The sequence below is a fragment of the Ochotona curzoniae genome, unplaced genomic scaffold (assembly GCF_017591425.1).
Source record: "Ochotona curzoniae isolate NIBS_2020 unplaced genomic scaffold, NIBS_Ocur_1.0 contig_4105, whole genome shotgun sequence".
In the NCBI taxonomy this organism is placed as follows: Eukaryota; Metazoa; Chordata; class Mammalia; order Lagomorpha; family Ochotonidae; genus Ochotona; species Ochotona curzoniae.
The window spans coordinates 9,566,694-9,588,747 of record NW_024466129.1 but is presented as its reverse complement, the minus strand read 5'-3'; the positions used below and the strand labels follow the sequence as shown (position 1 = coordinate 9,588,747).

At 44.2% G+C, this 22,054-nt stretch overlaps 1 protein-coding gene across 2 annotated transcripts in view; it reads right to left on the bottom strand.

The window, feature by feature from the left end:
- Nucleotides 1-22,054, bottom strand: part of LMBR1 (limb development membrane protein 1) — a 146,923-nt gene that overhangs the window by 109,701 nt on the left and 15,168 nt on the right. For both annotated transcript variants that reach the window (XM_040984373.1, XM_040984374.1), the window contains exons 2-3: nucleotides 10,609-10,681; nucleotides 7,973-8,012 (exon numbers count right to left, since the gene is read on the bottom strand). In XM_040984373.1, coding sequence (XP_040840307.1) covers nucleotides 7,973-8,012; nucleotides 10,609-10,681 — 113 coding nt within the window. The remainder of the gene's footprint in view (nucleotides 1-7,972; nucleotides 8,013-10,608; nucleotides 10,682-22,054) is intronic.

Here is a 22,054-nt window from a genome sequence, read left to right as displayed (position 1 = left end):
GAGCCACTGCTTTCATTAATTAACGTGAGAGTTGGATGGGGCAGGTTGGTCTGGGCAGGGCTAAGGCACCCCCGGCACACACAAGAGCCAGCATGGGTACAGGCCAGTGAGGCTAGACCATAGCACCTGCTGGCAAATGCCAGGACCGTGTGTAAGTCATGCCAGGCTGGACTACAATATGCCCTGGCAGGCTCAATATGCAGGGCTGGGAGTGGGCCTACTAAGGGAACTGCTGACACGCCTCTCTAGGCCGCAGCTCCCTCTGGTGAGCATGAGAGCCAGGGGCAGCCCAGGCTGGACAACGCAAGTGCACCCAGCAGTATACACGTGGGCTGCGTCTGGGAGCTGAACTAAGCCACATGGATGGGCACAAGAGCCAGACGAAACGTGGGACGGACCAGATGAGCCCACAGCACGTGCAGCACAGAAGAAAAACAAATTAAAACATTTGTCCCACCCACCTTCCTTGAACCTGACCCTCCCCACCCTAACTGGAGACCCATATGGGCATGAATCCCTCTTCAACCATGTAAATAATATTAAAAACAAAATTTTAAATTTTCAGAGAAAAATATTTAAAACATTTTATAATTTATACAGTAAGATAGGTCTTATGGAAAAATAAACTAATTCAACAAAAACAATTCAAAAAGTATGGTCAAATAAATTGTCTTAAAGATTTATTTATTTTTGGGCCTGGCGCAGTGGCGCAGTGGTTAAGGTCCTCGCCTCGCCTTGCACGCCCGGGATCCCATATGGGCACCGGTTCTAATCCTGGCAGCCCCGCTTCCCTTCCAGCTCCCTGCCTGTGGCCCGGGAAAGCAGTCGAGGACGGCCCAAAAAGCTTTGGGAACCTGCACCCACGTGGGAGACCCAGAAGAGGCTCCTGGCTTCGGATCGGCATAGTATCGGCCTGTTGCGCTCACTTGGGGAGTGAAACATCAGACGGAAGATCTTCCTCTCTGTCTCTCCTCTCTGTATATCCACCTTCCAATAAAAATAAAACAAATCTTTAAAAAAAAACATTCTATTTATTTTTATTGGAAAGGTTGATATACAGAAAGGAGGAGACAGAGAGGAAGATCTTCCATCTGATGATTCACTCCCCAAGTGGCTGCAATGGCCAGAGTTGAGCCAGTCCGAAGCCAGGAACCAGGAGCCCTTGCAGGCCTCCCAAACCGGTGCAGGGTCCCAAGGCCTTTGGCCATCCTCTACTGCTTTCCCAGGACACAAGCAGGGAGCTGGATGGGAAGCAAAGCCGCTGGGATTAGAACTGGCACCCATATGGGATCCCGGTGCGTGCAAGGCGAGGACCTTAACCACTGCGCTATCGCATCGGGCCCAAGTCAAATAAATTTAATACATATTCTTTCAGCCCCATCTTCATCTCCATCCCCAAATGCAGACATGCATGTTATTAATAGAACAGAGGTAGGAGCCAGCATTGTAGTATACTGGGCTAAGCCACCGACAACACTGACATCTCATCTGGGTACCAGTTCAAGTCCTGGCTGCTTGACTTCTAAACCATGCCCTACAAACATACTTGGCAAAGCAGCAGAAGGGAGCCCAAATCCTTGGGCTCTTGTACCCACATACAAGACCTGGAGGTAGCTCCTGGTCCCTGGCATCAGCCTGGTCCAGCTGTGGCCACTGCGGCCATCTGGAGAATGAACCAGCAAACGAAGATGCCTCTGAGTGAATGTTTCTGTCTGCTTCTCCTTCTCTTTAGTTCAGCTTCCAAATACATAAGTAATATTTACCCGGGGCGGGGGGAGGAGCGTGAAGGAAAGAGAGAAGGAGGGAGGAAGGAGAAAGAAGGAAAACAGAGATAAAATACATATGTATATAAGGTATAGGGTAAAATATATATATATGTATATGGTATAAGTATGTAACATTCCTACAGCAGGATGAGATTGTAAGGAGCTCTTACTGTCTCATTTAAACATTTCACAAATGCTTGCAAATTTTACCACAGATGCCTAATTGTCTAACTACAAAATTTTTAACAGAATAAAACAGCAAAGGAAAAGGGAGCTTTACCAACCTCAGATAGAATATTAACACGTATTTTCACTGAAATATAGGAAGAATGTAAAAGTAAATTTATAAAAGTATAAGAAAAAGCAGGTGAAAAATGTCCTAAATGATCCAAATACACATAAAACAGTAAACCTGGAGGCCAATGCCATCTTGTGGCAACTAACAGTAGTGTACGTATTCCTTCTCAAAAACCAAAAATAGCAAGCCTCTGTTGGGTAAGTCAGCGATAAACTAAGTGTGTTTGTTGAACAGACACCACATTCCCTGTGGAAACCACCCAGTGAGGTGCCCATCTAAGCGCCCACAGCCAGTGCAGGCAGCAGTGAGTGACCTCAAGCCAGCTCTCCGATCAGGTGAGGAAGTTGATCTGACAGTGAACACTCCTTTCAAAGCCAAAACTAAGACTAAGTCCAAACTCTCACCATTCCATGGCCAACTCAGCTACTCCGGGCCCCTCCCACACTTGAGCCTACACTTAGAGCTCGCTGACCTTCTCCCTGCCCAAACATCAGTGGGTGTGTGGAACTCCAATCCCCTGTGCAGGCTGTTCTCTCCTAGGGTACCATCTGTATACTCCACGTCTCAAACTCTAAGGAACTTCAAGACAGGCCTCAACCAAAGTCACCTGTCCTGTGAAAAAATTCACAACTTTTCTCTTTTTCTTTTTGCTTAGGAAAGTTAGCGCCTCTCTCCTCCTCGGTTCTCATAACACTTGGCCATACATTCAGCAATTAACCAGCCATTCCCAAATAAAAAGGCAGGACCAGGGCCAGGTGCAGTGGCCTGAAACTAAAGTCCTCGCCTTGCACACACAGGATCCCATATGGGCACTGGTTCAAATCCTGGCTGCTCCACTTCCCATCCAGCTCGCTGTTTCTTGCCTGGAAAAGCAGTAGAGGAGGGTCCAAAGCCTTGGGACCCTGCACTCACATGGGAGACCCGGAAGAAGCTCCTTGCTCCTGGCTTTGGATTGGCTCAGCTCTGGCTGCTGTGGTCACTTGGGGAGTAAATGAGTGGATGGAAGATCTTTGTCTCTCCTTCTCTGTAAATTTGACTTTCCAATCTTTTAAAAAAAAAAAAAAGCAGGAACTGAGATCTGACAAAAGGAAAGGATATGGGGATGGAAGCATAATGTTTACTACAAAGGTGAGGAGATTGCTGACCCATGCTGGCCACTGACTGGGATGCAGAAAATTCAGGGTTGTACAGAAGGGGTATTGGGGTGGCCATGGAAGAGGGAGAAATCATGGAATGTCTTGGGCTACTGGGAGGATGGCAGCTCTTCTGCGTGGCATCAAGAGCAGGATCTGAAAAACGTCCTGACCACAGACCAGGAAGGGGCCAAGGACACCTGTGAGAAGGCCACTGGGCAACAGCTGCTGGGGCTCAGACCACGTGGCTGTAGTAAAGACGGCAGGATTTGGACCAGATTCCAGCAACAGAATCCACAGGACTTGCTGACAATGAGGTTGGAGCGAGGCACCAAAGAAGACTCAGAGGCCTAAGGACCAAACTGGAAGACTGGGGCTGATCAATGATATGGAGAAGACCACAAGTGGAACCGACAGGTGAAAGGGGGAAATGAGGCATTCCGTTTTGGACATGGCAGTCTGACGTGCCTGCCAGGCAGAAATACCACAGAAGTGACTGTTCCTGCCCTTCTCCACCAGCATGTCCACTGGTACCAGGTGATCGGGGTTCACTGGTTAAGGCGGTGTCTGTCAGGGCTCTCCACACCACAGACATTCCTTTCCCTTTACTCTATGGGGAGTTCAGTTTGAAACTAGGAAAAATCCCATTCTTGTCAATTTTTCAATTTATTCATTACTTTTTTTCACTATGGATGCAAGATCGCTTTATTATATTCAGCAGGTTAGGATTCACTAAAATCATTTCTTATTTTAAGGTTCATACTGTCCCCAATTAGTGTGAGACATGCCAAAGGATCCTGTTTTCTTTCAACATGTCCCCATTATTCCTTGGGCATATACTTGCCTCCTGCACAAGAAGTTGTATAAATTGATATATTTTTCTCTACCCTGGCCCTGCAATCAGCCCTCTCTCTAGGGAACCCTGGTTCTGTTTAATGGAAAGTCAGATTCAGGAGTGCATAGCGCATATTTAAGTCCTAAATAAACTTACTCCTACTGGGATGCCATTATCCCCAACATTCGCAGTAATCACGGCTAGAGAATGCAGTATTTGCTCTGCGTGTATAAACATACACACACATTCAGTTACTTCTGCATTTAGTTCTGCAACTCCCTGTAGGCTGAAAAACATGAGCTGACACTGGAAGTTGTAGCTCCAATCCAGTAACTTTGTCCCCCTTACCTTAATACTAGCTTTAATGGATCAGCACCTCCCCTTGACATAATCAAATTATTACAGGGCCGATCCCAGCCTACTCTAACATGCTCCCTTCTGATCAGGTGACTCTCCCTCTAGACTGTCCTGAACATTCTCCTTCCCCACCCGCACTCTGACACCTTCCTTATCCTCCTGTGGCCAATGCCCTCTCTGCCCTGCGTAAGTAAACAACCCATGTGAGAGCCATCCTCACCCCTTGGGTTCTGACACTCCATGCCAGGCCCCATCTCCTGCATGGAAACCCTCCTCACTGGCTCAGGCTCAAAAGCCATCTGTAAAAGCAGACACCATATCTTTCTTTCTTTTTTAATATTTATTTTTATTGGAAAGCCAGATATACAGAGAACAGGAGAGACAGAGAGGAAGATCTTCCGTCGATGCTGGTTCATTCCCCAAATGGCCGCGTCAGCTGTAGATAAGGCAATTTAAAGCCAGGAACCAGGAGCTTCCTCCGGGTCTCCCAAGCAGGTGCAGGGTCCCAAGGCTTTGGGCCGTCCTCATTGCTTTCCCAGGCCACAAGCAGGGAGCTGGATGGGAAGAGGGGCCACTGGAACTAGAACCAGCAGCCATATGGGATCCCGGTGCATTCATGGTGAGAACTTTAGCCGCTACACTATCGCACTAAGCCCGAAACTATATCTTTCTATTAACTACTTTAATCCAATCCAATACCTAGCTGAGAGTAGCTCTCAAAAAGTCTATGTTCTGGTAGTGAAAAGTAAAGAGAGTTAATCTGGGGGGCATGAGTAGGTAAGAGTATAAGGAAGGCATTTCAGGAGGAAGAGAGAAACTGCAGACAGCTCTGAGTGTGAGAAAGGCCGAGGGAAGAACTGTGCATCCGGCTTGGGCAGGAGAGAAGCCATCCAGACAGCCCTTTCAGGTGGACACAAGGCACCGGGCATCACCACCACTTCCTCCTACGTAAGCACTGCCTGACTGTCACTGTTCAGGCCTCTCGGTGAGGAGTGTGAGAGAGTCAAGGGAGGAAATGCTGAGTTCCTAACTACTGTGTGTGAAGCACACCCCATCCCAATCCGATCGGCTTTTTGGCATAAATTATTTAATCCACACAACAGCACTTCTCAGCGGGTGGGAGTTCTATTTTACATGTGCAGGACACGAATCTCTGTTTCTCCATCTCATGGATTTCATGGGCAAACCCGCCCTGCCTGGCTATGCCACGACAGCTGCCCTACTGCACGCCTCACTAGCAGTAGTACTGTGGTGCATCTGCTCGAGTTGCCATCTGTGCCACCAGAAGCCCGGACGGGCACAGCCGTGAGTCCTGGCTGATGCGTTCTGACCTAGTTCCCAGCTACTGCACCTGGGAAAACAGCAAAGATGATCCGAGTACCTGGGACCCTGGTGCTCATGTGGGTGGAGCTCAGGCTCAGGCTTTGCCTGGCCCGGCCCCATCTGAGAAGGGAAACCAACAGATTAAAGATCTTTATCTCCCTCTCTCTCTAACTCAGCCTTTCAAATAAACAAATAAATAAAGCACTACAAATAACTAAGTGAAGAAGCAGAGGCACCCTCTTATCGCCAGGAAAGAGTACACAGCCACATTTTCAGTAAACGTACTTTTTAACGGTAAAAGACAAAGTAAAGTAAATCCCTTTCTATTTATAAATTATGGATCTGTAAGTGCATTTAAGTAGACCTGCAACCAAAATGATGCACAAATGGAAAGGAAAAGAAAGGGAAGGCGGGGCGGAAAGGGGAGAGGAGAGGACCGGATGGAAGATGACAGGTGCATCTGACTTGTCCTTTGTGGCTAAAGAGGTTCATGTGGAAAGGACTGGCTGCCCTTTATTCAGTCTATAACACACGGTAGCCTTTTCGAGGTGAGTGAATTGTTGTTTTTGAAGGGGAAATAATTCAGAAAAAGAAACTATTCACTTAAAATCTTCACAAATGTCATAGAGCTACCCATAAAACCAAGACTTCAAATGTTAGAAATTTCAGACATCAACTTCCGTGCACAAGTTTTAACCCACAGAACAAGAATTTTCAGTATGAAATTACAGCTGCTTTTCTTTCTTATCCAACTTCCCTGGGGCATTTAAAATAAATTATCAAATCTAGTAAATCAGGGTCCATTTATATTCCTTTTTCAGTTAACAATCAAATCGGGTTTGTTCACATCATTTTTTCATGGGAAGCATTTTTTACTGAGGAAACATTCAAACGACATAAAACTGAGCCATTTTTAGATGAACAGTTCAATGGCAATTAGTCCATTTTTAATGATGCACAATTACCACCTCTTCTCATTTCAAAACATATTCATCACACCAGACCCAAACGCCCTAGGAAGCAGTTGCTCCCACTCTCCTCCGTGGCAGCCATCACCTGCTTTTGATGGATTTACCCTTACGGACTCACGCCCCACGTGACCTTTCGATGTTTTCCTTCTAACACACTATGGGGCATCCACACTGCAGCCGTACTAGTGCTTCGTCTCTCCTCAGGAATGAACAGCACTCCGCTGCTTATTTGTACCACATGCAATCTTTCCTCCTCTCCATACCGTTTCCCTCCCCACAATCCCTGTCCTCATTGCAAAAAGGTACATAATCTGACACCAATCATGAAGAAGAAATATCAGATAAATCCAAATAACTTTCCTGTAATCTTCAAAAGTATCACGGTCAGTACAGTGAAGTATTGGAGAAAACTTAAGGAATATGACAATTAAATATAGCACATGATGTTAATAAGGACATTTGCACTAAGGACATTGTTAGGACAAGTCATACATTTGATTGGGATATGAGTGTTACCGTCACAACGTTAATGTCATATTTTGATGGCTATATAGTAGGAGATAGAATTGTTTGAAGGAATTATATATTTAAAAATTCTAAATGTAAGGAGTTTCTGGTCAGAAACTTCTGAAACAGTTCAAGAGAAAAATGTTCATTATAGCCAACTTCTAATTTTCCTAAAAAGAAAATTATTTCAAAAAAAATTAAAACATCAATAACAACTATGGACTACAGATACTTTCCTATAAGGCTATACTGTTCACTTTCACATTTTAATCCTTCAAAATCTACCAGAAAAAAAAAATTCATTACTTTTCATCCAGTTTGATACCTCAAAAAATTAAAGGATATTCCTATAATATTTTGCCAGGATACACGAGGAACTTACTGGACAATCCGGGCATCCCAGCCTGACTCCAGCAGGTACATAGTCAGTTAACCAGAAGACATGCCTACTCCCTCACAAGACCATTCAAATACTCCAAAGTTTTCCTCTTTATGACCCAGCAAAATCTTCCCAAACGGAAGCCGATGCCCTCTAATAAATCCTGACATAATATCCAGCAGCTCTGCAAACAAGCACATTTCCACAGTACATAATCCTCACTTATCTACGTGTGTGTAGATGTCTGTGTATATGTCTGTACTGTTTTGGAATAATATGACTAATTTTGATAAAGGTGCTATAAAGCTAGAGGTAAATTTGTTTAATGTTCTATGCAAAACTGAAAGTTTGGTTTCAAGAATGATTTCAGAATCAGAATCAGAGTAATCTTTCAAATACATACGAAATCCTGTTCACTATGGCATCTTCATCTTCCTGTTCATCTGCAAAAAAGGTTGAAGGTATTAATATTCCTTTATCTTTAAACAAACTGTTCTATGAATTTATTTTTAAAAACATAGTAAAAATCAGCTACTCAATAGAAAGAATTTTCAAGAAACAACTATATTTCTTTTGAACCAATTCCAAAATCAAATCTCACTAAATCAGAATGAATAGTACCTGGAAAGGCTGTTTTGGGTTCATCAAAACTCCTGAATAACAATATTACCATATAAAATTAAAATTTCTTAAATACTTAGTTCTCGAGAAAATAACACTGGAATCTTAGGACCACTAGGAAATGTACTGTTATGTGATGCTAAGTAAAGTGCTAACAAATGAAATTTGGCTGGTAAAAGCCAACAAATCCTCACCAGAAATTAAAACTTAGAATTTAAAAAACTCCTCTATGTTTCTACAATTTGAGTTTGGCATTAGTAACCTCAATAACGAGGATTCTCTTGAATCATTCGTCACACTACCTCAATAATTCATAATTACATAAATTATAAATAGAAAATATATAAACTTTTTTTGGTAGACAGTCTTCACTCTGATACTGAAGTACACTTCCCTCTCTCTCTCTCTCTCTCTCTCTGTCATCAGACATCTCTTTCATCCTCTCACACACAATCCTAACTAAAGACACTGTATCTAGTTACAACAAACACACCTGGTCCCCTCCTTGTCTTCACATACTTAATGTCCTCAAAGGGCCACTCCCCTTAAGCCTCTGAAATTCGGAGCACTCACTGCTTCAGCATCAATGAAACTATTTGAGCCAGTCTGTTGAATCTCCATTCTCATTCATAAATTGTTCAAACAGCTTCATGACCAAAGGACAAACAGTATCATTACAATTCATGTTTATATGGTTAATCCATATCCAATCAGCGATCAAGTCTTGAATGTTTTAATATCTCCAATCTTCATTTCTTTTTTAATTTTTTATTTTTTATTGCGAAGTCAGATACACAGAGAGGAGAAGAGACAGTGAGGAAGACCTTCCGTCCGATGATTCACTCCCCAAGCTGCCACAACAGCAGAAGCTGAGCCAATCCGAAGCCAGGACCCAGGAGCTTCTTCTGGGTCTCCCATGCGGGTGCAGGGTCCCAAGGCTTTGAGCCGTCCTCGACTGCTTTTCCAGGACACAAACAGGAAGCCGATGGAAAGCATGGCTGCTGGGATTAGAACCGGTGCCCATATAGGATCCCACATATTCAAGGCGCAGACTTTAGCCATGACAGTACTGCGCCAGGCTCATAGTCTTCATTTTTATTTCCAAGACTCCATCAGCTAGGTTCAGGGTCCCTGTCACTCACCTACCAGTCTTTATCAAAAAATCAACCTCATAAATATTTAACTTTCCTGCTGATCGTACCCTCTAAAATGTTAGTACTGTTGTCCTTTCTCTCCATCGCCTCCTCCTTTTATACCCATAACCTATGAAACCATGTCAAAATGTCTTTAAAAAGGCTAAGGGGCCCTGCTTGATTGCCTAGTGGCAGGATCCCATATGGATGCCAGGTCATATCCCAGCTACTCCACTTCCCATCCAGCTCCCTGCTTGTGGCCTGGGAAAGCAGTCGAGGACAGCCCAAAGCCTTGGGACCCTGCATTCACACGGCAGATCTGGAAGAAGCTCCTGGCTTTGAATCAGCTCAGTCTCTCCTTTTCTCTGTATATCTGTCTTTCCAATTAAAATAAACAAAATAATAAAATAAAATAAATCTTTTTTATAAAAGGCTAAGAATCTGTTATTAATCTTCAGCTTTTTAAAATTTTGAGATTATGGAATCCAAATCTATTCCAGTGTAGTAACAGAGTCAAGTAATATTTCCTTATTTTCAAGCACTATTTCCTTATTTCTCTCCAGAAGTTTGACAAGTTTAAATTGGTTACTATATCAACGAATCCTTAATACATATAATCCTTATTCATATAACACCTACTATTGGGCCAGCATCACAGGGTAAAAAAGCCTAAGATTTCTTTAAAAAGAAAAAAAAAAAAATAGATTTTTACAGAAGGCAGAGAGGCAATTTCTTAAATTCTTATTTAAATTTTTGACCTAAAATATGCAAACTAAGCAGCACAAAGTTCATTTTTTAAAAAGAATATGATGGTACCTCTGGCTGTATAAGAAATATATAAAATAATATTATATATAATGAATAGTTTGACAGGCTAAAAATTATATATTATTTTAGAGGGAAAAAAATTTCTAGTAATCAAGAAGGGCATGCGGCAGGTGAGTAGGGGTGTTCAAAGTCAGACCTGGTCGCAAGCAATCAAACAGCCTTGTAAACCTTGGGACTTCCCAGGTCCCAGGTAGTCCTGCACTATTCTTAGCCAGACATAAGAATTGTGATAAACAAGTAGTCTGGTCTAAGAAGGTGACCCTAAGAGTGGTCAAATTCCCTGAAGGTTATTTTTAGTGCTCTCGGGACCAGGCAACTGCTCACTTCAATCACCGGCACATTCAACAGGCCACAGCCCTGCAGGCCACTGATAACGCACAGGGCTCTGCCACACACAGCTCCTGCCTGGACGGGCTGGCCCTGGGGTCAAGGGCCTACGCAGAGTGTGTCCACTTGCCTGATTTTCTCTTGTATCTTGTGATGATGAAGTATGAAACAACGTAGAGAATGGCAAAAAGGAGAAAACATATCTGAAACGAAACAAATTTAACAGATTACTTAATTGTACATACATTTTACTATTACAAGATACATCTTTGGCAGTTGTAGGGAGAAAGCACCTAAGTTTTTCAAAGATAAAATTTTCCTAACATAAAATTAACAATGATTTATGTGAACTAGTCAATTAGCCCAGTTTAATGCCATTGGAAGTTTGTTCATAACCATCAATGGCTTCCAAAATCATAGTAAAAAACGATGCGTAGCCACTACCCCTACCTAATATCAAGATACACTAAAAGTCTCAAAAACACCTAAAGACTGCAGGCACCACAGCTGATGGATGATGGATGGGGCCGACCATGTGGCACAGGGTAAGAACCTGCTTGCAATGGCTACTTCTTGGAGCACACGGCTTTGAGACCTCACTCCTCTTCCAATTTTAACCTTCTGGTATTTTGCACCCTGGGATGCAGCAGTGGAGAGCCAAAACAGTGGGAGATCTGCTGTCCAAATGGGGAACCCAGGCTGTTCCCAGCTCTTGGCTCTGGCCTGGCCCACTCCTTGCCATTGTGGGCATCTGGGGAGTAAGCCAGCAAATGAAATATATCTGTCTCTTTTTCACCTTCTCTGTCTTTCTTTTTCTGAGCGAAAAGAGGAAATACATGCAACCATGGGGGTGACAAACGAGGAAACAACATCATCTTTAGGAAAGAGGAAAGGGCCGAGGGGCCGAGGCAGGAATGGTTCTGGTGTACTCTAACAAGGGGCAAGAACTAAGGGTTCATAGAACCAAGGGTTGGATTTTACACCACATATGATGCCAATCCAATGCAGCATAACGGGCAGCGGGGTGATACGATCTAACACTGTGGGCAAAAGGCTCACTTTAGCTGCTGTACAGAAAATAAACTAGAAGGAGGTATGGACAGGGGCAGGGAAAGGGAGCCCAGAAACCGTGAGAATCCAGGAGAGGGGTGACTCAGATCAGGCAGTGGAAGTGTTAAATGATCAAGTTCTGGGTACGTTTTGAAAACAGACCTGACAGGGCTCGCAAGAATAAACACAAGGCTCTTGACCTAAGAAACCGCAGCTACCATTTTCTGAATCAAAGAAGATACCAAGGAGCAAGAGAGAACCCCGAAGCACATCTTGCCCTGCTAGGGAAGCAAAAGGACAGCTGGCACAAGGACCTGGACAGTTTGAGAGTTTGAGGGGCAGGGGCAGGTTGTTTGTCTTTTTTTTTTAAAGACTATAAGAACCAGGTGCTGGGTGCTGTGGCACAGTGGGTTGGGTTGCTATCTGCCATGCCATTATTCCATATGAACACGAGGTTCAAGTCATGGCTGCTCTACTTCTGGCCTAGGCCCCTCACTGCACATGCCAAGGCAGCAGAAGAAGGCCTAAGTGCTTGGAAGCCCGCCATCCACAAGGAAGGCCAGGATGAAGCTCCGAGCTCCGGTCTGGGCCTGTCCCAGCCGCAGCCGCTGGGGTCATCTGGGTGAGTCACCCAGCAGATGGCAACTCTGCCTTTCAAATGAATAAAAAGAACTTTTCAAAGAGAAAGAGAGAAAACCACACCAGATGGCAAAGCCTTTGAACTACCGAAGATTCCAATCCTAGGGTGTTAATATGGCCAGAAAACCAAAGTCTGAGAACGCAGCCCTGAAGTTCTCGAGTGTTCTGACCTTGCGTCAATGGAGGCAACCTGCAGAAGCTTCCCGAGGACAGGCAGCAGGGAAGGAGGCAAACCGAGGGACCGGACCTCCTGAGTGCCACACGGGCAAAGCTGACTTAGGAGAAGGGAATTATCAACAGTGCCAAAAGCTGCCGACAGACCACAAGACGAACCTGAACACACGGAGGTCCGTCACCAGAGACCTCGACAAGGGTTGCTTTTCTGGTGTAGTGGAGTCAAAACCCTGACTGAGACAGATTAGAATAGGAGAGGGCTTACAAACAGAAATGCAAATACACAGTTCTTTCCAGAAATTTTATTACCAGGACAACTAGTAAATTCTTAAGGGGAATCGGAAGTAACGGTTTGAGTTTTTGTGGGTTTTGTTTGTTTATTCATTTTTAGGATGAGACAAGTTAGAGATAGTTGGATAAAAATTCCAGTAGAGGGGCCCGGCACGGTGGCACAAGTGGTTAAGGTCCTCGCCTTGCACACCCGAAATCCCATATGGGCACTGGTTCTAATCCCAGCAGCCCCGCTTCCCTTCCAGCTCCCTGCCTGTGGCCCGGAAAAGCAGTCGAGGACAGCCCAAAGCTTTGGGAACCTGCACCCGCGTGGGAGACCCAGAAGAGGCTCCTGGCTCCGGATCGGCATAGCATCGGCCGTTGTGGTCACTTGGGGAGTGAATCATCAGACGGAAGATCTTCCTCTCTGTCTCTCCTCTCTGTATATCTGCCTTTCCAATTAAAAAATAATAAAAATAAATATTTTTAAAAAAATAAAAAAAATTCCAGTAGAGAAAAATTATTCATGCAATAAAGAAAGAAAAGAAATACTTAAGTAATGTGTTCGATATTGAGGAAGTGAGCCCAGCATGGTAGCCTAGTGGCTAAGTCCTCGCCTAGCAAGCACCAGGATCCCATGAGCGCTAGTTCGTATCTCGGTGGCCCCACTTTCCATCCAACTCCCTGCATGTGGCCCGGGAAGACAGTCGAGGATGGCCCAAAGTCTTGGGACCCTGCAACCGCGTGGAGGACCTAGAGGAAGCTCCTGGCTTCTGGCTTCGGACTGGCTCAGCTCCAGCCATTGCAGTCACTTGGGAAGTGAATCATCAGATGGAAGATCTTCCTCTCTGTCTTTCCTCCTCTGTATATTAGCCTCTCCAATAAAAATAAAAAATAAAATCTTTAAAAAGATTAAAGCAACAACTTAAGTTTGGCCTTAGTCATATTGAATCATTTTTTTAAAAAAAAAAGGATAAGGAGTAGGATGACACAGAACATTTCAGTCACGTTGCAAATGGTCTAGATCTATGTTGGGGCTGGCCGCTGGCGTAGCACGCTAATCCTCTGCCTGCAGCACCAATACCATGGACAGACACCATCTCAGGTCCTGACAGATCCACTTGTGACACAGCTCCCTGGTACGAACCGGGAAGTCGAGGAGAACGGCTCAAGTACTCGGGCCTAGGCATCCAGTGGAAAAGATGAAGAGGGCTCCTGGTTCCTAGTTTCAGATTTGCTCAGCTCTAGCTATCACAGCTGAACCAATAGGTAGGAGATATTCTCATTATCTCTCTCTCTCTGTAACCCTGCCTTTCAAATAAAAACAAATACTTCTTTCTTTTAAGAAAAAAAATCTGTGCTAGAGATGTAAACGCATGTGAATATCTTCTGATAGCTTCTATTCTATTTTCTCAGTCCAAGAGAAGGAAATTCATCATCAAATTGGGGTTCCATTTGAGAGTGGTAAGAGACGTTTGTAAATCATATGGATGAATAAATGCATAAATATAAATAACAGGCAAGGTGACAGTCAATGGCCTTCAGTTACAAGCAGGCCAAGTACCACTCCGACCGGCAGCCTGATGATACTGCAAGGCAGATGCGCTTCCCCAGCAGCAGAAGCCTGATGACGCCAGCACCCTGGACAGATCACCTCCACCATCAACCTCTTCACAGCACCGCCTGCGCCCACAGACTCTGTGCTTTGTCACCACTCACTCTGCTAAGCACTAATGCCTTCACACCATCAACCAACTCAAAGTCCCCCAGCGATGGGCAATAGCGGCCTACCAGTCACTTCCACTTCATGCTAACCTCACCTCTAAGCAGTGACCTCTGGCAGCTTCCTGCTATCCTGGCTGTTCTCCCATTTCCTTCGCTGGCTTCCTTTTTCCTGTCAGCCTTTAAACACTGTCCTCCCAGCTCCCTTCTCGCCTCACCTTCCTCACACTCCTCAGACAACAGCATCTGCTTCGAAGGTTTCAACCACCAACTGCCATGAGTCCCCAAACTACAGATTGGAGAAGCACTGAATTAAAATGTTAGCAATGTGAATGAGATTATCGGCCATGAAAACTAAGTAGATGGGTGGTGTGGGTTCAGATGAGAAAATGGAAAGGGAGAAACCAAGGACGGAAAGATGAACAGGAGAGGAGATGATGGCCAACTGACAGGTTCACGACAGAAATGCAGCTGCAATGAAATGGCCAAAACAGCTGCAAGAACAGAAGTTATAATTTAAAAAAAAAGATGCTTATAAATTTTTATTTTCACAATTAGTGCTTAAGGCGAGTGGGGAGACCATAGGTTCAAAAATCCCGTGGAGTTAGTGCAAAAGCATCCATTATATAATAATTAACTGGGCAAAAAGGAAATCAAGGAACCAAAAATGAACAGAATGAAGGCTGGCCACAATTCGTAAAAGAGTAGAAATAAGACTAGCAATTTTAACAATGCACATATTAATTTTTAAATAAAAGGCTACCCGCTATGAAAATTAAGAACACAGTAATTGTATCAGGCCAGAGGGAAAATCACAGAATTAGACTATTCGTCCAGTGCAAAAGTGAGGCTAAGGGCACGTTCTCTGAACAAACAGGTCTCGTCTGGAACTAGGAAAGAATCACAAAACCTCTGGGAACTAATGAACAATTCTACAAAGGCTTCAGGATGCAGGGTACTACATAGTACCAGTGAACAAGACAAATTTTAAATAAAAACACAGTACCATTTACGTCAGCCTTCCATAAAAACAAAATACTTGGATATAAATATATCTACATATGCCAGAAACATACAAGGGAATCATAAAACTGATCAAGGAAATCAAAGAATGTAACTAGAGGAGATATTCCATGTTCAAAGATGCAATATTGCTAGGATGTTAGTTCTTCTTTTGATCTTTGGAGTAAAAGTCCCATCAAGTTATTTTGTTGATATCAAAAAACTGATTCTACAGTTTGCATAGGCAAAAATCCCTGGATAATTAGCACAATATTGGAAAAAAAAAAAAAACACCTCAGAAGACTGACATCACCTGACTATGGCACTCCCCTACTAGACTGTCCCTAACACTGGTGAGCACAGGAACCAGGGCAGGGGGTAGACCAGGCTGGACAAGGTGCCAACACCGTTGGCCTACCTGAGGGCCAGGCCTAGGGGCCGGGCACAGCACCCAGAGGTGTGCACTGGAGCCAGATGGGATGTAGGCTGAGCAGGACTAGCAGAGGCTGGCACAAGCAGGAACAGGGGCTGGGGGCAGACTGGTAGGAGTTCGTGGGAATTGTCCCGACCAGGCTGAAGCATCTGTCAGTTCACGTGTGATACAGGGCTAAGGAGGAACTGACTAGGCCACTGCATCCACTGGTACATGTGCTGGCTGGTGCAGGTAACAGACTGAACCTGTCCCTGCACTGGCTGGTACACAGAAGAGTCAAGTCTGAGGTCATCACAGGCAAGGTCTCTTGGGGAACTCTCCAGTTAAACCACTAGACTCAAACCCTGGCCACAGGGAAAATCACAGGATGTATAGTCAACCCTACAATGGAAAATACTGTCAGTACTGAGCCTCCTCAACTGCTGACGTCCATGCAATGGGCAGCAGGTCCAGATGCACATGATGGACATGACATCCAGCCAGCAGGGCTGTCAACAGCCTCAGCTGCAAGTTTACCTTGCAGGTTCATGGGGAGGAGAGGTGACAGAAAAGAAATGGGGGGACAGTGCTCTCTTGGGCAACTGACAAAGTATATTTCCAGGGTTACAGTTTTTGTACACTTAGTAAAACAGTAGTTCAAACACAACTCAAAATTAGATCATGTCTGGGAAGCTAACAAGGAGACTTGGTCAAAGCATTGTTGAAATGGGGAGTAGATAAAGAGTGCTGTCCGTCCTCAGTTAGCTGACTAGACAGAGCAGACGTCTGTCATCAAGGAGAGCGCTAAAGCACATCCAAGGATTCACCGGGGCAAGAGTGCACTCAGTGTGAGGCCCTCTGCTCCTCTTTCCTGGAGCCTCTGCTCAACAGGATCCCACTGTCCCAGCTATCCTGTGCAATGGAATTCGACATCAACAGAGAATGGAAAGCAGAACAGGTTGGACAACTCTCCTAGCCAAACTTTGTAGCGTATTCCTGGGTCTGTGGATGCACTAAGGTGGGCTTGGTCAACCTTCGAAAGATGTTCTCAACCCTGGTGCAACAAAATCACAACTATCAAAACCACTCAAGTAACACCGTCACAACACTCTGCCCCGCAGTGGGGTCTCTAGGGTGTCACTTAACAACCATCTCCCATCCCCAGATGCTTCTGTAGTTGACAGCAAAAAGCTCTCCCCTCCTCCCATGCTGACAGAGGAGGAAAAACAAAAGATTGAAACATGTGCCCCATCCACCTCCCTCCGTATCTGACTGTCCCCACCCTGATCGGAGGCCCACATGAGCACACATTCCTCTCAACTACATAAACAATATTCAAAACAAAATTTAAAAAACAGATAATGAAAAAGAAAAATCATTTCAATTAACCTCTCAGATCTGACTCAACTACTATTAGCATCTAGACACAAATACACTAATTTAAAAAAAAATTCTTCCTAAGGATTAGCTGTGCTATTCTTTCCCAGCCTGATTTTTCTTCTCAAAAATAAATTACTGCTGGATCCGGCGTGATAGTGTAGTGGTTAAGGTTCTCTCCTGCATGCCCCGGGATCCCATACGGGGTGCTGGTTCTAATCCTGGCAGCTCCACTTCCCATCCAGCTCCCTGCTAGTGGCCTGGGAAGACAGCCAAGGACATCCCAAAGACTTGGGACCCTGCACCTGCATGGGAGACCCGGAAGAAGCTCCAGGCTCCTGGCTTCGGATTGGCTCAGCTCCAGCCATTGCGGCCGCTTGGGGAGTGAACCAGCATCAGACAGAAGATCTTCCTCTCTGTTTCTCCTCTCCATATATCTGACTTTCCAATAAAAATAAATAAATCTTTTAAAAAAACAAATACATTACTGCAGATAGTAGGAAAAAATAAACTATAAAGCTCAGAACTCAAGACAGTGTAATTTTATTTTTCAATAATAATGCTAGACAAATAATTCTAGACAAATCTAGAATAATGGAAGAGAACCTTGAAATAAAACCATAAACACTTAACTGATTCCTGACACAGAGCAAAGGTAACTAAGCAGAAAGATCTCCTTCTCAACAAAGGGTTTAAGACAACTGGACATCTACATGCAAAAAGACCCATTTAGACACAAATCTTACACCCTTCATAAAAATGAACTCAAAATGGATTACAAAACTGAGCATGAAACTATAAAACTCCTGAAGACAACATGGGAAAAAACCTATTGATGCTCTAGGGTTTGGAGATTTTTTTTTATGCATGATGCCTAAGACAGGATCAATGTAAAAATGGACAAGTTAGACTCCATTAAAATTCAGTTTCTGCTCCATATAAGATGCTTGCAAGGAAATGAAAAGGACCCAGAGTCTAGTTGAAAATATTTGCAAAACAACTACAATCCAAAACATATAAGGAACTCTTAAAATTCACCAGTAGGAAAGCAAACCGACTCACAGACCAGACTAAAGCTCTCACCTAAGATGTAAACAGGCAGTAAGCAAGCAGCAGGGAGAAAATCCACAACAGACATGATGGTCAGCTGAACAAGTCATGGCTGCACACCGATGAGACAGGGACCACGCCAGTGCTGCTGAGACCACAGAGCATCAGCAACGCTCACTCCCTAGCACTGGGAATGCAGCTGTCACTTCAGGCCACGTGCTGGTTGGGGCCAATGTGTCCAGCATTGTGACACAGCGGTTTAAGCTACCACCTAAAGACGCTGGCATCCCATGCCACAGCACCAGCTCAAGTCACAGCTGCTTCTGTTTTCAGCTTCCTGCTAATGTGCCGGGGAAAGCAGCAGAGAATGGTCTAAGTACTTGGTTTCCTGCCACCCACGTGGAGCCCTTGGAAGGGCCTTGCTAACCACTGAGACACTGGGAGGTGAACCAGCAGATGCACGCTCTCTCTCCTTTCCTTCCTTCCGCCTTCTTCTGCCCCTGCTCCACGTGTGCCTTTTCTTTGTGTCACTCTGCCTTTCAAGGAATTTTAAAAGTAAAAGTTCTGGCAGTTTCTTACAGAAATCATCTGATGCTGACACATGATCCAGCATCAACTGCAGTCCTTGGTATTTACCAAAGGAATTAAAATCCTATATTCCAAACAAAAGGCTACCCTTAAAATTATAGTAGCTTTTTCATAACTGCCGAAGCTAAAAAGCAAAACCAAAATGGCCTTCAGTAGATGAATGGATAAATAAAATGTAACATATCCACACAATGGAATAATATTTAACACATGCCCCCCCACAAAAGACACACCAAGCAATGAAAAGCCATGAGGCAAACTTAAATATCTATTACTAAGTAAAATAAGTCAACCTGAAGCAATTTACATAATGTGTGATTCCAACTATATGACTTTTTGGTAAAGGCAAGACTATGAAGTTAGAAAAAAGATCAATCTTGCTAAGGACTGGAAGGGAGGCAGGACCAGGCCAGGCTAGGGGAACTTTTAGGGCACATAAAATATGATACTGTAATAGTGTGTGTGTGTGTGTGTGTATATAGGTATATTTGCATTTTTTCTAAACCCATTGTAAAATGCCAAAGATGAGCATTCGTGTAAACTTTGAACTCTAAGTGATAATAATACTGAGTGTATAACCAATTTTTCTTAATTTTTATTAGTTTTTAACAGCTTGATATGATTTGTAGACATAATTCCAAGACTATCATATTCTCCTTCTCCCACTTTCTTCCTCCCTCTATTTTTAGTTTTTGAAATAATATTTAAATTTACATTATAGCAAAAAGTCTTTATACTTTATCAATTAAGAATTTAATAAGTTAAAAGAGTCTAATTTAGTAGGAATATAGGTAACAGCTATAAATAGATTAATGGAAGTTTTATACTTTTTCTAATTTCTTAGGAAATTACCATTAATAACTAAGCTGCTTTACTTTTAAGGTTCTAAAAGAACACTTTGCTTTGAATAAATGTTTGGCTTTGACCATGAAGTTTTGATATAAAGTAATATGTGCTTCACTGCGCTCTAGATCTTACTGTCTCTTCAATTCAAGAGTTCTTCGTGGGGCCTGGCATAATGGCCTAGTGGATAAATTCTCACCGTCCACGCGCCAGGATCCCATAGAGGCATCAGTTCGTGTCCTGGCTGTCCCACTTCCCATCCAACTCCCCGCCTGTGGCCTGGGAAAGCAGCAGAGGCTGGTCCAAAGCCTTGGGCCTTGGAACCTTACACCCACTTAGGAGACCTAGAAGAGGCTCCTGGCTCCTAGCTTCAGATGTCAAGACTGGCTCAGCTCCAGCCTTTGCAGGCATATGTGGTGTCAAACAGCAGATGGAAGATCTTTCTGTCTCTCCTTCTCTTTACAAATCTGCCTTTCTCTTTAAAAATCTTTATAAATCTGCCTTTATTAAAATTTGTAAATAATAAATATTTTTTTAAAAAAGAGTCGTTTGTATAATCTTTAGTTCTTTCCAGGAAGTTCAGATAATTTTGGACTCATATATTTAGTCAAAAAGTTGTCCTATACAATCTTTACGTTTTTATATACTTTTGCTGTGTTCAATATTACAATTTTCGTCTACAGCTACTTATTAGATAGTTCATCTGATCTCTATACTCTACTTTGTGTGTGCGTGTGTGTGTGTACATCTTGAGCTCATCTCACAGTCTTACAATCACTTCCAAAACAAAGAAATCTAACCCAATCCAATCAAAACTTAGTGCAGGGCCCGGCGCGGTGGCGCAAGTGGTTAAGGTCCTCACCTAGCACGCCCGGGATCCCATATGGGCGCTGGTTCTAATCCCGGCAGCCCCGCCTCCCTTCCAGCTCCCTGCCTGTGGCCCGGGAAAGCCAAAGCTTTGGGACCCTGCAACCGCGTGGGAGACCCAGAAGAAGTTCCTGGCTCCTGGCTTCGGATCGGCATAGCATCGGCCGCTGCGCTCACTTGGGGAGTGAAACATCAGACGGAAGATCTTCCTCTCTGTCTCTCCTCTCTGTATATCTGCCTTTCCAATAAAAATAAAAACTTAGTGCAAAGCATCTTCCCAACCCTTTGGTCAAGCCTGCGGAGGCCAAGGAACCAGCAGTGGGGGAGGGAGGGAGGGAGTTTCGGTGTATTTCAGATTACTTAACTAGTCACTAAGATTCAAGAGATGGACAAGAAGGTTCCTGCTGGTGTTATTACTTGATGCAATATGCAAAAATATCTATCATAAATAGTCTGAAGGACAGGTTTTATTGACATGAAACATCAAGTGGCAGGAAGTCAACTGTGCTAAAATAAAAGGAATTAGCAGCACTGTGTGTGTTCACAGAGCGGAGCGTGTGTGTGGGTAGACCAACTGTGGTTGGGAAAGAGCCCTGAGCCCAGGGAAGGAACAGCCTGACGCCTGCTGGCTCCTCTCAGGTAAAGGCCGCCTTTTCTTCACGTTTCATTGGCATCTGGGTCTCGTAAGAGGTTTAAAGAACTTTGTTACAGGTGGCTGATAATGTAATGTATGGATTCTGAAAAATCTCAAGAAAAACTTATAAAGTATGATATTGTAGATGGCATTAGTAAGTTTGCTGTGAGAGTTCTGAAAATTAAAATACTTACTCCCTGCAATGGGTCTCAAAATTATCTGTGAGAAAATGTTATGCTGCATTAATTGAAGCTCTAGTTAAAACACAGAGGGCAGGGCATGGTAAGCTGGCTCAGTGGCTAAATCTTCACCTTGCAACCATCGGGATCCTGACTGGGCACCGGTTCATGTCCCAGCTGCTCCACTTCCCATCCATATCCCTGCTTCTGGCTTAGGAAAGCAGTAGATGGCCCAACACCTTGGGACCCTGCACTCACATGGGATACCGAAAGCTGCCTGGCTCCTGGCTTTGCATCGGCTCAGTTGCTGTTCATGCTGACAAGCACAGGAACCAGGGTAGGGGGCAGGCCTGATGGGGGTTATTGCGGGTCACTCCGACTAGGCTGCAGCTCCCACTGTTTTGTGTGAAGGCCAACTGTGTGCTGGGCAGAATCAGGATGGACTGCAATATCCATTGGTTCTTGTGGAAGATAGGGCTGGAAACAGAACTGACCCAGCAATTTCAACCACCAGCTGACTGGGGCGATGGACTGTGCCAGACCCTGTCCTGATAAGGACACACAAGAATCTGGTCTGGGATCACCTTAGACAAAGTTTCTTTGGGGATCTCCCCAATCAAACTGCCAGACTCAGAACCCAAACCATGAAGAGAAGTGCAGGTTGCATGGTCTGACCATGGAGTGCAAGTGCCAGAGCCGAGCCTCCTCAGAGGCTCAGACGGAGCAGTGGACAGCATCTCCAGGTGCACATGGAGGATATGGCAGTCCC